A 15,160-nucleotide genomic window follows, 5' to 3' on the forward strand; every position below is an offset into this window, starting at 1 on the left:
GAGCTAGTTATAATAGCTAGTTAGAACAGCCAAGTCATTTTTTATGAGAGGACCTACTCATCAGGAATAAAGTAGCGGAGAAAACTCTGGTCTTCATTGGTGACCCAGTAAGTGAACAATTCTTACAAGCATTCTGAGAATCTCCATTAACAGTTCCTTGTAGTAGAGCTTTTAATCTCCTGTAGACCAGAAATGGTACACATACACCAGTTAGTTGATTACACTGTGGTAAATGGATATTAGAAAGTTACAAGAAAGCACAGACTTCTTTGTTGCCTTCATAATAAGAGAATTAATTCAAAATATTTGTTATCTTTATTTCTGACCTCCTAATATCGGTCTTGTAGTGAGTGGTTAAATCTAACTAGGAAGCTAGCAAACACTCAACAGCTGAGTTGGCAGGGTTTTATTCACCCTTCTGCGAACCACACCCCACGCAATAGGAAATTAGAGTGATTTAGTGTGACTAAAGCTTAACTCCTCACCCAGAGCGCAGACTGTATGTTTTTCCTTTGACAATTACGCAGCTAATTAGTACTTGCCTGTAATTTGATTTGGGGTTGTTGCCTGCTGTTGATTATTCTCATTTAGCAGTAGCAATATTAAGAAATGATCAGCAGGGGGCATCTTGTGCAGCTGTAGGACTTAAATGCCAAAGCTTTAAAATTTGGGGCTTGGGGGGAGGTATATTACAGAGCTCCCTGTGATGCGAAGGATCTGAAATTTGTCCACTTTAAGCAGTAGTGTGAGAGAAGTTGTGGGCGAGGGACGAGGACCAGATGTCTGGAGTTGGGGAGGACTGGGAACAAATAAGCCTACTTGACAGCAGTAGCAGTACTGCTTTCATGGCTGGCTCCCTGTGTATGTTCAAACTACTGTGGTAGCAGCAAGTGCAGCTATAATGGAAGAAATAGCCTATAAAATGGTACAAGACAGAAACATATATTTTCTTAAACATCTCAATCAATGTGTGTTCACTTTCTTCCATCAACCAGTGCTGAATTTCAAGATCGTCTAAGTAAAATTGAAAAACTAAGATGCAGATATGAAATTCTTACCATCGTCATGATGCCTCCTGAAGGAGAAGAGGAGAAAACTCAGACGTACTATGTCATTAAGGTAGTTGAGTTACTTTACTGCTGGAATGCTTTTAATCAACTAAAAACTTTTCCATTATCATCATAAGTATTGGTTTAAACTATAGCTTCCCCTATTCTACTCCAGTTTCAACTCCCTCATCTCCAAGACAAACACCTTGACCTCCCACCTGTTGCCTCTGTTGGAGAAAGGTCTTAGGCTGCATTCTTTCCTGATGTCTTGGGGAGATGACTCTTTGCTCTTTACCCCTATTCCCAGAGTGCAGGATCTTCTAACCAGTCTGCTCTTCTGAATGGCATGTGAAATATCAGGACCTTGGCCCAAAATGCTTTGCAGGACATCCTGCAGTTTACTCTCATGCTTTCAGTTATACTCAATTTGGAATAGGATTTAAATAAAATAATTATGGTACAGATTTCAGCTGACTACTACTTCAGAGCTAGATTTCAGTAAAACTCTAGTTTAGGCCCCAGTCCTGCAAGCTGCTCTACGTGGATGAAACCTGGTGCTCACACAGTGCACCACTGATTTAATTTTTATTTGTTTCAAAAATTTGAAATGAACTTACCTGTCTGGTCAATCTGTTTTATAGGTCACAGCAGATATTATAGCCACTCTATTGAAATCCCCATCCAAAAGGAAAGGAGTAATCATAGTGTTCTCTTTTAGTCTTAAATTTGTATAATCCAAGAACAACGTTATAGTTAGAGTGTGTTTTGGACAACTTATCTCACCATATGGTTTTCAAACCTAGAAGCAGAACTTTCTGGCTACTTAGTAGCTAAGGCTTCTACTGTGAGCACACATGTGAACTCCTGTGCCCACATAGAACTCCAGGGAAATCAGCTCTGCATAGGTGCTCATGACAAGATCAGGCTCGAAGATTAATTTCTTGTAAGAGTATAGAAAAAGATTTTGTTCTATAAGAAGTATTCTTCTGTTATTGTCACGATATTATTAGTATGTTTCAGTAAGACCCATGCAGCCCAGAGACAGCCATCACAATATGTCTGTTTGATTATTTCTCCCTTAGATCTCTGTTTTTATTTTTAGGCTGCCCAGGAAAAGGAGGACCTTCAGCGTGAAGGTGATGACTTGGATGCAAAGATCCGCAAAGCTGAAAAAGAAGTCATAGCCCTGCAAAATACCATGCATGTGCTTAATAACTGCAACAGCAATTACCGGAACTCTTTTAAAACAGTGACAGAGACAAGTATGTAAAATGAACATTGTTATTACTTATGTGTTAGAGATTAAAGCATAAACCAGGGACACTGGAGCAAAGCAACGATACTAAAGGGCTGTATACTGAATAAATTAGCTACAGAACACACTGATAGTAGCAGAAGAAAGAATAATTTTGAATGTTGCTGTCAGTTCACCAGGGCAGAGTAGGTACAGGAAAAAGATGCTATAAAGTTCAAGTTTTTTATTTTTATGCAAATTCTTAAACTTAAGGAAGGGTTGTGAAAACTCTCGAGTTCAGCAGAACCACAATGGGGAGGCATAAAGTGTTATAGAGAGACTGCACAAAGTGCCTCCACTGAAAGCCCATTCATCAGTGATAGAAGGAATGGCCAGTAAGTCTGCAAGTACTTGAATCCAGTGGCAGCACAGCAAGGCACAGTGGTTGTGAGGCACTGGTGAAGGCCTTATCGACAGTATTGTTTGTTTCCTGTTTTCGTTATAGGGCAGCACTGTTATCTGGTAAAAAGGTGAGTTGAGGATTGTGCCGTTGTTTGTGTACTGCATAGACAACTTTAAACAAGTTGAATCCCCACTGTACAGTTTGTGGAATCCTGTGGGACTTTATGTTGTTTGCCTTTTGTTGAGAGCTCATTGCAAATTTACAGCTTTCACAAGCTGCTTTTACAATCCGTCTTCTTTGTTTAGTCTGATTTATGCATCATTATTATCAATGATATCAATAACGGTGTGAAGACAGGGCTTGTTATTTAACTTTTGCGCCCTCTGCTGGTTTTACAGCAGTGGATCTTAAATCCTTATCCTTGATAAACCAGTCACTTTTCCCCTTGTTTTTAGGTGACTAGTTTGTGGAGTATTTAATTAAAAAAAAAAAAATTGAGGATATTCCCTGTAATTTTATAATCCATTAAAAGCAGGTACGGTGGGCACTTTAGAACACAGACTTCCTGTAAAGACGTCCTTTTTGGTTGTTCTTTTAACATTTCATGTATACATTTTATAGTACATCAAATATAGTACAGTATTTATTTTTTAGTTATATAGTTGAGTAACAAAACTATAAGTCTCCTAAAATACCTGTGGTAATAATTCTGCTGGAAAGTCCTGGAGGCTTCTCAGAAGCACTGTAGATAACATTAGAATGTTTAAGGCTCCCCCTTGCCCTGGTAGATGCTTTAATCAATGACCTAAATAATCAAATAGAGATTAAAGTGTTTCATAGGGTGCTTCAACCTTGTATTACCAACTATACTTCCTTTCTTTTGATTTACAAATACATCTGTTGTTCAGCAATTGATCATTGCAAGATCAGGCAGGTGAGTTGCTAAATGTACTGCCCAGTTTAGTATAATGCACAGTTGCAGATCCTCAAGGTCGCCTGGCAGAAGACTTCCATTACCCTAGATATGGCCATAAATGATGTCTTTGTGTATTGTACTTGAATACATTTTGGTGCACTTATTTTAAAATACAGCAATAGTCTGTCTTTGGGATGAAAATCGAATGTCCTAAACATGTTAGTGTGCACACCTTGTACAATGTTTAAACTCTAACTCAGAGCGTTTGATATTGTAGGTGAGGAGTACAAAGAAAAGCTGCAATTAGAAGAAGAGAAAAGAGCTGCTGATGAAAAATACAGATACAAGCGAAGACAGATCAAGGAGCTTCAAGAAGACCTTCAGGTAATGGGCACATGAGATTGCCATTTGTATAGGTGAAGCCATAGTTTTCCTTAGCGTAGGAAATTTTTTCCCCCTCATGGATTAAGCAGCATTCTGGGAATATTTTTTCCTCACTCTCCTTTGTGAATTTTCTGCAACCCCTTTCCTATTGCTCATGGACAATAGATAAACTTTTCAAAAGTGTCAAACTCATAGAAGAGTCCAAGTCCCATTTTCAAAATGACATAGGCACTTACAAACTTAGGTGTTATTGATTTTCAAAACAACTTAAGCTCTCAAATCATTTAGGTACCTCTGAAAATTTTACCCAGTATTGGTCATTCTTACTACATATGAAGTCTACATATATGTAAACTACACATAGTGATTTATGTAGTTATTCATCCGTTGTCCGGTCACCCTGGAAGAAAGTCAGGTAGCAATTGGTGTGGTTTAATTAGGCTGCAACTTTATTCACTTAAAATATCTGGGAGTACCTGGCAGTAGATGGTATAGTGAAGGTCAACCTTTCCTTAGTCATTTCCATGTAATCCCCAACCTAGTCCCAGCCATCCCGTTGCTGGGACCCCACAACCGTTCCCTTATGTGAGGTAAAAAGGAGCTGTAAAAGGAGGGGGCTGGCTCCCTGGCGTATGTGATGTAGGCACTCCAAACTCCAATTCCTCAGCTCCCTTAACAGATGCTTTCTTTCAAATCCTTTTCAGGTCCATTTTATCCGACAACCATATTCCTTCCATAATGAGTACCCGCACTGGACATCTCCCATGAGTTTTTTGTACTAAGTTATGCTATTATAACCTATCTCCCCTGCCCTACCCCACCAGTTCCTAGACCTGTTGCAGGGAAGACGAATGCCTTCTGCACTGGACATCTGCCACAAAGAGGTGCCAGCAATTTAGTTTGGCTGCTTCCCATTTCCCAATGCATTCTCACATATTTACAGTTCTTCGTTAATGTTGGACAAAAATATGTCCTCACCCCACCCCCCCTTACATCTTCCCGAATTGTTTACTAGCATGAACAATAATTGCACATAGTGCCTACTCCCAGGCCAACAGCTGGTCCCACGGCACACTCCACCTTCCATGCTGGCTCAGAATCTAGGCACAGCTGTGAACCTCCAGATGACTGGAAAGCCTGCTTATGTGCCCAGTATACAATACTGTACCCACAGATACACATCATTAGTCCCTTGGCCCATTTGCTTGGTTCTGAAATTGGAAACAGGAAAATTAGCTCTGATTCCCTACGTCTTATGTACATCTTGTATGCATTTGAGTGCCACTGCCTAATTGCCTGAATTGCTGTAGCCTCCTAGCCCTAGTTAGGCCGCAGCTGTTGTGATTCCAATCCAGAATAAGTGGGAACACACTTCATGTTCCGGGAGCTCCCACTTTGTGAGCCCCCTTCTGAAAACTGTAACAAATTGGTATGTTGTGAGGGGCCTGCCATCCCCATGACTGAGTCCTTAATGCGCATGCTGGGCAAATCCTAATCTTAACCACCCTCCTATAGCATTATGGACTCCCCTTGCCCCCAGTCTATTTTTGAGATCCTCAGGGTCAAGAGGACAGATCACTCCTCCACGCCAAAGCTCTTCGCAAAGTATCCCTCACTGACCCAGTCACTAGTTTATACTGACCCTAAAAGCTCAAAAAAAGTGACCAGGAAGGCTGCCTCGAATAAGGCTGCCTCCTATTTGCTTCTACATATTTGGTTGAGAATGTGCCACAAATCCTTAAGTGTCTGAACAGTAATGGGGATCCTCAGAAGGACCTGTCTTAAGTCTACCCAACTAAAAACTTTTGGACTGAGACCCTGCTAGAAGGATCCATGTAACCTCACAGCCTACTGGCAAACATAAGACAAGAAAGGCAACTAGTGGGCATATATGATGCTGGCCCATGGGTTGCCTCAGACACCATGTACTGAAATATTTGGGCCTCTGGAATTGGCCATAGCATAGACAGGGCCAGCGTCCTATGAAATTGCTCAAAATTGTTAAACCTGTGCTCTTACACCTTAAATGTTTGCAGCGCTGCCGATATTTATACCACCTCAAGAGTAGGGATGTAAAAGGTTAAATGGTTAACCAGTAAGCATGAGGCTTACCATAAACCAGACCTTAACCATTTACCCTGGCAGCTGGCCAGCTATGCTAGGCCAGAGCCATGTTGGGCTGGCAGGCCAGAAGGATCCTAGCCCAGGCCGCCTGGCTGAAGCAGCCCCGGCTGCAGTAGGCTTAGCCCCACCAGGCCCTCAGCCCTGGCCGCCCCGCCTGAGCGAGCTCAGTTAACTGATATAATTTTAATTGTTTAACTGGTTAACTTTTTTAACTGATATTTACATCTCTACTCGAGAGCCCTCATATGCCAAGGTTCCAGACTAGCTGTGCTGTCCTGTTGTGCTGTCTCCCACCCTTAAATCACAAGTGTTCCCACGCTGTGGGGCATGAGAGTACAACCAACACCCACTGACTACTATGCAGTATGGAGAAGCCCAGGAAACCTCCCCTTCCATCCCCCCGTTCCTGCAAGGGGCCAACCACTCACTATGGCATGGTATAGGAAGCAGTCAACCCTGCCCTGCCCCTACAAAGAGCCATTTCTTTTTCCTCTTCTGGCTCAGGCTGTTGCTGCTGGTGGGAGTTACCCCTCCTCCCACACCCATTCCCACACATGAATGGGAGAGAGAGAGTTCAGCTAGGTCTGCAACCCCTGGTCCCTTAAGGAGGTCACTAACCCACCCTGTGACAAGAGGGAAACAGCCACATGGCTTTGGGTTGCTGCTTCTGCCCCTTCTGACTCATCCTCATAGGGACCCATTGGTCACTGAGGCTCCTGGAGATCTCCAGTGCCATTTGGTGGAGCCCTGCAGTCCCATGTAAATAGGAGGCAGAGAAGCTTGCTGCAGTTACAGCAGCTGCTGCTGGGTGATTGATGAAAGCCTGGTGTCCCCTCGTTATTGCTCAAGGGTGTTTCTCCTTTCTCCCCTGCCTCCAAGACCCTGGCTTTGCACCTCCTTCACCACACTGCCTGGGAGTATGCTATCTGCACTCTTCCCCTTTGTGGTTTGGGGCATCTTTGCTTCCAAGCCACGTCGACTAAAGGCCCCCATCTGATGCTCCAGCCTGCTTACTTTTGCTGCTGTGAGCCTCATCCCTGTAAAAAAGGGCATTTCTGAGGCTCCATGGGCTATAAATACCCCACCCCTTCCAGTCAGCAGGAAGGGCAATCCCTCCCATACCCACACCTGGTCTAGCTGCTTCCTGCTCTTCCCTGTAAGCTTTTTCCCCACTTATCCCTCTGCCCCATTATAGGGGAGCCCTTAAAAAGAGACAATAACCTCCTTTCTTCCAACCAGCTGGACAAGGACTCCATCCCTTTGAGCTTGCGTTAAGCATGTTATGTACAGTTGATTAACGGATCATACAAGTAAGACAACTGATGGTAGGGGTTGTCTGATCATAGTTCTAACACATTTTAAAGATGGAGGCTCGTCTAGTTAGAAGTTCAGATTTTTAAAATTGACAGTCAATGGGATTTTGACGCCTAAATCAGGTATCAAAACACAGAGGTGAAACCCTTAAACACCTTGAAAAATCTGGGCCACAAGCAACAAGAGTAAAAAATTCTGAGTTGTGATCGAGAGCCTAATACAAAATGTTAAGTGCAATAAACTATTGAAAAGGTATTAATCACTGTATATACTGCTTAACATTCACATACTTTTAAAACTAATAACATTGTTCTTTGATGTTCAGGTTTGATCTGTACTTATTCTTTCAGAGTATGGAAAACACTTTAGACATCATGATAAAAGAGGAGGCTGTCTACCAAGAAAAAACAAATCAGAAGCAAGCTCAGGTTTTGCAGCTGAACAAAGAAATAGATCAACAGAAGCCAAAGTTAGAAAGAGTCATGACACAGGTTGGTTTAATAAATAAGTGACAACTCGTATGTTATTGGCTTGAGTTATAGTTGGAGTATAGTAAAAATGCAACATAAACTTAAAATTTAAGTTTGTTATTAACAGTGTTTGGCTTTTCATAAAAGGTATTTAAACTTTCACAATATTCAACTTTGTTAAATTGCATTTACCTGTTACTTTATGCCAAAAGTGTTCCAGACTATCTAAAGAAGTTCGATCATTAAAGAAAAGTAAAACGAAAACGCAGGAGGAAGAAGACATTGACCTCCGTGAGCTGAAAGACTACAGCAGAACCATTGACAAATTGTTGGTTGATGTCTTAGAAGCAAACCCTGATTTAACTCTACCCTTTCAAACATACTTTCAACAGGTAGCATCTCTAATTGACTTTAACTGTTATTGAAAATGTTGACACTGTTATAGATAGTAAAGAACAATTAATGGATTACTTCAGTGATTCAAAGGCCTTGTGCCGCAATTTCATAAAATACAATATAGCCATTGTGAAACACGGGTCATGCTGTTAGCATTGAAAATAAGGGAATATACTGAAAGTAGCTGTTATCACATATGGTATCATAGAAATCGGTAGTGTATGTGTCACTTGCAAAGACCAATAGTAGATCTCTTTTCTCTTCTAGTCCTGTTTAGAACTTCCTACAGCTGCTTCCATAGGTAGTCATTACAGTTCTAGATCATCTTCTTCACAAAGCTCAGTGGCCTCTGTCAGGTGAGTGTTTAAAAAAAAAATGTTAATACTGTACATTATTATTGTACTCCCACGCCGATTTTTCCTTTTGTCCCTTCTTGTTCATCTCTGTTGGCTAGGAAAAGCTTCACTATAGATGTGTGGACAAGTCCTATGCCTCTATCTAGTCTAGTCCATTTCACTTCAAATCAGGACAATAATTTCAGACTTCCTTGGTAGCAGCGCTCTGAAACTGCTTATCATTCATTTTTCCCACTCTTCCCCTTCCTACTTTGCTCTTTCATTGGAACACAGTTCACTTTTAGATGATTTTCAAATTGATTGAGGACCCAGCTCTTCTCCTTACAGCTGGGATTTTTTTGCACTTGCAGTCTTCTGGACTATTAGTCTTAAACTCAGTTCCCTTTCCCATTACATATAAAGATTTTTTTATTTTAAAAAAGCTTGTTCTAGTGGCTGATTAACAAACCAAAGTACCTTCTCTTCTGTTACAAAGGAAATATACTCTACCTGCGATGTTACAAATATTGTGGCTTGAGTGAAGTCTTCAGCTGTGACCAGACAAATTTCTTCTAGGTGTCTTTGGTCAGTAGTACAAGATCCTAGATGAGGATTTCTAGAGTATCAGGAAAAAGAACGAGGAGTACTTGTGGCACCTTAGAGACTAACACATTTATTTGAGCATAAGCTTTCGTGGGCTAAAACCCACTTCATCGGATGCATGCAGTGGAAAATACAGTAGGAAGATAGATATACACAGAGGACATGAAAAATGGGTGTTGCCATACTAACTATAACGAGAGTAATCAATTAAGATGGGCTATTGTCAGCAGCAGAAAAAACACTTTTGTAGTGATAATCAGGATGGCCCATTTCCAACAGTTGACAAGATGTGCAAGTGAACCAGCCTCTGGTATGATGATGCGCTGCACATCTACCAATGTGATATATGCCATCATGTGCCAGCAGTGCCCCTTTGCCATGTACATTGGCCAAACCGGACAGTCTCTACGCAAAAGAATTAATGGACACAAATCAGACATCAAGAATTATAACATTCAAAAACCAGTCGGAGAACACTTCAACCTCTCTGGTCACTTGATTACAGACCTCAAAGTCGCAATACTCCAACAAAAAAACTTCAAACACAGACTCCAATGAGAAACTGCAGAATTGGAATTAATGTGCAAACTGGACACCATTAAATTAGGCTTGAATAAAGAGTGGATGGGTCATTACACAAAGTAAAACCTATTTCCCCATGCTAATTTTTTCCCCCTACTGTTACTCACACTTTCTTGTCAGCTGTTGGAAATGGGCCATCCTGATTACACTACAAAAGTTTTTTTTCTCCTGTTGATAATAGCCCACCTTAATTGATTACTCTCGTTATAATTATATGGCAACACCCATTTTTTCATGTCCTATGTGCATATCTAGCTTCCTACTGTATTTTCCACTGCATGCATCCGATGAAGTGGGTTTTAGCCCACGAAAGCTTATGCTCAAATAAATTTGTTAGTCTCTAAGGTGCCACAAGTAGTCCTTGTTCTTTTTCCTGATACAGACTAACATGGCTACCACTCTGAAGCCTGTCACCATGTAGAGTATCAGGGCAAACATTAAACATCTTGCCCACATAGTTTGTAGAAGCTAGTTCCTTCCTCGCTCAGTTTCTCCCTCCCCCCCGATCACTGTTACTGGGAATCAGACTCCAGCCTTTTAAGATCATAAATGCATATGCTACTAACACACTGTAAGATGAGGTGCATTAGTCTTACAAAGTGCTCAGATGATCACTTAACTTGTACTATCAACGACACTCTTTTCCCTTCTTAATCAAGAGGGTTTTGTCAACATTCTAATTTTACGATAACTTTGTTTTGCCTTTTTAGATCAACCAGGAGCACCATGGGTTCAGCTTCTGGCCAAGCATCCCCACTTAAAATTATAGATCTGAGTTTATCGTTCAGTTCGCCAGCAGCAACAGCGAGTGCTGGTTCACGGCCTGCCAGTGCAGCTAGCAGCTCCAGTAGCCTTCAGAGCAGAAAGAGCCTGAAATAATATTTTGAACTCCACTACAGCTGACTCACATCACACTAGTGCTGCTGAATTGGTAAAATTGCTTTAATGCACATTTCCTTATTTAGAAAGATCTTCTGTTTGTTAGAAACATTTACTAGACTGAAGTACATATTTTAATTTAGTGGCTAGGAAAATGTATGTAGTACACAAGCAATGCGTCAAATGATCAAATTGGCAGAAAGACTGTTTAACAAATAAAACTTTAAATGAAATTGTGTCTAACTTGTTTCTTAATTCCTGCTGTTATGCCTAAAGGACTTCTGGGAAATCCTCAAAATGTCAGTGATTCAAATTCTTAGTTGGCACAAGATCAGTATATATTTCTAGGGACACGTAACTAGGGTCTTCCTATTTTCCCTCTGACACAGGGGTCGGCAACGTTCGGCACGCGGCTCGCCAGGGTAAGTACCCTGGCGGGCCGGGCCAGTTTTATTTACCTGCTGATGGGGCAGGTTCGGCCGATCGCGGCCCCCACTGGCTGCGGTTCGCCGTCCTGGGCCAATAGGGGCGGCGAGAAGCAGCACGGGCGAGGGATATGCTGGCCGCGGCTTCTCACCGCCCCCATTGGCCCGGGACGGCGAACCGTGGCCAGTGGGGGCCACGATCGGCTGAACCTGCCGCGTCAGCAGGTAAATAAAACTGGCCCGGCCCGCCAGCGTGCTTACCCTGGCGAGCCACGTGCCGAACGTTGCCAACCCCTGATCTAACGCATCACTGATTATATTGTGTGTAAACACCCTCTACAATGTTGATTTATGATCATGTCACTGTCAAAGAAAATAGTCTTCAAGTAAGCATTATAGCTTAATGTTAGATAATTACAAGTAGACTAGATTTCTTCTTTCAAAATTTGGTGGGGGGGGAGGGGAGGAGGAGAAATAAGTTTGTAAATAAAGCCAACTTTCAAAGCTTCCACTATTTCATTAAATAGAATCTGTCACACACAACAATTGGGTTATATTTGAAACTTTGTTAAACCTCTGGAATAAGTTATACCATTTTTCTTCCTCCTAATGCCACTATAATCATGACAAACAAGGTGGGTGAGGTATGGTAACTCCTCACTTAGGCCTGGTCTACACTAGGCGTTTATGTCGAAGTTAGCGCCGTTACATCGAATTAACCCTGCACCCGTCCACACTGCGATGCAATTTAGTTCGACATAGAGAATTCGACTTCTGTACTCCTCCCCGACGAGGGGAGTAGCGCTAAATTCGACATGGCCATGTCGAATTAGGCTAGGTGTGGATGGAAATCGACGCTAATAGCTCCGGGAGCTATCCCACAGTGCACCACTCTGTTGACGCTCTGGACAGCAGTGCGAGCTCGGATGCTCTGACCAGCCATACAGGAAAAGCCCCGGGAAAATTTGAATTTGAATTCCTTTTCCTGTCTGGCCAGTTTGAATCTCATTTCCTGTCTGGACATCGTGGCGATCACAGCAGCACTGGCAACGATGCAGAGCTCTCCAGCAGTGATGGCCGTGCAGTCTGTGCATAGAAAGAGGGCCCCAGCATGGACTGATCGGGAAGTCTTGGATCTCATCGCAGTGTGGGGCGATGAGTCCCTGCTTTCTGAGCTGCGCTCCAAGAAACGGAATGCGGCTACACCCAGAATTCCAATGGGCAGAGGGGACTGCGGGAACTGTGGGATAGCTGACCACAGTGCACCGCTTCGAATGTCGACGCTTTCACCGTTAGTGTGGACTCACAAAGTCGAATTACTGTCCTTAGTGTGGACACACACGTTCAACTTTGCAATATCGATTCCAAAAATTCGATGCAAGTATAATCGAACTACTCTCGTAGTGTAGACAAGGCCTTAAAGTTGTTCCGGTTAACGTTGTTTTGTTGCTGATCAGAGATCATGCTCATTTAAAGTTGCGGAATACTCCCTTATAACATAGTTTGTCAGCTGCCTGCTTTGTCCACTGCTTGCAGAAAAAGCAGCCGGTTGGAGCTAGCTGGTGGGAGCTTGGAACCAGGGTGGACCGGCAGCCCCCCCCCCCCCAATCAACTCCCCGCTCCCCTAAGTTCCCTGTGCGGCAGCCACCCAGCAAGCTAGCAGTTGCCGGCAGTTCATCTGTCCCTCCCCCCACTGCCATGTGCTGCTCTTGCCCTCTGCCTTGGAGCTGTTCCTGGGAGCCTCCTGCTTGCTGGGGGGGAGGGGCTTAATGTCAGGGTGTCCTCCTGCCCCCCACTTAACTCCATCTCCATAGAGCACGAGCAGGACATGATAGGACTCAGGACAGAGGGAGATTGCTAGCAGCAGCTGCTGTCTCAACTTGCTGATCTTCTTAAAAAGGCAATGTACTTAGAGTGGGGTCAGCGTACTTAAAGGGGCAATGCGCATCTCTTTCACACAGGGGGTGTGTGTGTCTGTCTCCCATCCCTCCATTTGTGCTGCCTTGTAGAGTGAGGCTATGTTAACAATATGTTAACCCTTGAGGGCTCAGCTGAATACTAGTTCATCATTTAGCAGTAAGGTATTCCCTGGGAAATATCCCCCCCTCTGACTCCACCACCTCAACCAAGCTTCACAATCATCATTGCTGTGTACAGTATTAAATTGTTTAAAACTGATATTTGTTTGTGTTATATATAATAAAAAAAAATCTTTTGTCTGGTGAAAAGTTTCCCTGGAACCTAGGCGCCCTGCCCTGCCCGCCCCCCCCCATTAATTCTTACAGGGAAATTGGATTCACTTGAAGTCACATTTTTCAGAAACCTAACTAAGCGAGGAGTTACTATATCTTTTACTGGACCAATTTCTGTTGGTGAGAGACAAGCTTTTGAGCTTACACAGGTAACCTAAAGTAGAGTTCTGTAGAAGCTCAAAAGCTTGTCTCTCTCACCAACAGAAGTTGGCCCAATAAAAGATATTACCTCACCCACCTTGTCTAATAGCCTGGAACTAACCTGCCTATGACACTGCATACTATAATCATAAGACTATTAGCATGTTATGGCCCACAGCTCAGAATATCCATTCTTTATAGCCAAGTGCCTAACTTTACCTTCTCACGTTTTCCCAAAATGATGACACATTCTGTTCACTACCATTTATCTGTAGAACCATTTCCAAGGTTTCAGGGCTTTTTAAATTATGTCTAGCTACAGCAAGATTTATACTAGATGTTAATATGCTGACACTTTAGAGCAGTGTTGGACGTGTGCTTTTAAAAACAGAATGGCCAGGAAAAAAGCTTGAAGTTAAGCACCTGCCTCAGCCTTTTAACAATGAATTCTTTTGTGCTGATGTCCTTGAGCCTGATTACCCATATACCTGCACAAAATGGGGTAGCTATGAGTCCGTAAAGGTAGACTTTTCACTGCCAAAGCTGCAGCAGGCAGGTGTGGCAGGACTTCCAAAGCTGAGACAAGGCAGTTATTTACTTCAAGAGCACCATTTCTCCATCTGTCACTCCTTTTCCACTCTGCCATGCCTATTAAATGCTGCAGCATTGGAGTTACAGAGTTGCTGTAGGACGAAAGGTACCAAGCTTCTTTGTTATAACTGAAGCGAATATGACTAATGACATTTCGATAGCAGAGTATAGCCCGAGCTTACAGAGTGTTGATCAGGTTTGCCTGGCCTATGACATTCCATTTACAGAAAGGCAACAGGAAAAATACATTTCTAGTATCAGCAAAACAAGTTTGACAGGATAATCATTTACACTTTCATGCACTGAACCAGACTATTTGCAAATTTTTGAATGCAAAGATTTACAAATGAGTTTCAATATCCATAGTAAGAGTAACTTATGTTCTTCGAGTGCTTGCTCATATCGATTCCAATAGGTGTGCACGCGCCAAGTGCACAATCGTAGGAAGATTTTTTACCCTAGCACTTCACACAGGAGTCGTGGGGGGTTTCCAATACTGGCTTGAGACAGGCCGAGCAAGGTTTGAAACCTGGAGACTTGGGCATGAGCCCTGGTACCGGGGCAGAGGAACGGGGATAAACCCTGTTTCCTCAACTTATATACACTATATATACAAAACTCAATAAGAACTACTCTAAAACTAAAACTGGTAAACTACACTAGCGAACTAACTATAATACAACGAGTAAGCTAGGGATGTGGAGGTCAGCTATGCCGCTCTCCACAGTTCCAACGACCATCACGGGCGGTAAGAAGGAAATGAGGGGGCGCTGGGTCAGCAGGAGCATATATCCGGTGCCATAAGGGCGCCACTCCAGTGGGCGCCTCAGCCGACCCACCGAGAGTTGCTAGGGTAAAAAATCTTCCAACGATCGTGCATGTGGCATGCGCACACCTATTGGAATGGATATGAGCAACACATCTCAAAGAACAACAGTTACCAAGGTGAGTAACCGTCTTTTCCCATCAAAATGGCACCATAACTATCAAGTTATTTATAAATTCCATTAAACATCCCAGTCAAATGTTTTAAAGTTATATTCAGCAAGTATCCGTAGAGGG

General features: G+C 42.8%; 1 protein-coding gene across 2 annotated transcripts in view; it reads left to right on the plus strand.

The window, feature by feature from the left end:
- Positions 1-10,922, plus strand: part of CCDC39 (coiled-coil domain 39 molecular ruler complex subunit) — a 31,987-nt gene extending 21,065 nt beyond the window's left edge. For both annotated transcript variants that reach the window (XM_065556849.1, XM_005285972.5), the window contains exons 14-20: positions 996-1,119; positions 2,152-2,311; positions 3,880-3,986; positions 7,775-7,915; positions 8,107-8,286; positions 8,558-8,646; positions 10,521-10,922. In XM_065556849.1, coding sequence (XP_065412921.1) covers positions 996-1,119; positions 2,152-2,311; positions 3,880-3,986; positions 7,775-7,915; positions 8,107-8,286; positions 8,558-8,646; positions 10,521-10,689 — 970 coding nt within the window. In that variant the 3' untranslated portion in view covers positions 10,690-10,922. The remainder of the gene's footprint in view (positions 1-995; positions 1,120-2,151; positions 2,312-3,879; positions 3,987-7,774; positions 7,916-8,106; positions 8,287-8,557; positions 8,647-10,520) is intronic.
- The last annotated feature ends 4,238 nt before the right edge of the window (positions 10,923-15,160 follow it).

The sequence above is a fragment of the Chrysemys picta genome, chromosome 9 (genome assembly GCF_011386835.1).
Source record: "Chrysemys picta bellii isolate R12L10 chromosome 9, ASM1138683v2, whole genome shotgun sequence".
Classification (NCBI taxonomy): domain Eukaryota; kingdom Metazoa; phylum Chordata; order Testudines; family Emydidae; genus Chrysemys; species Chrysemys picta.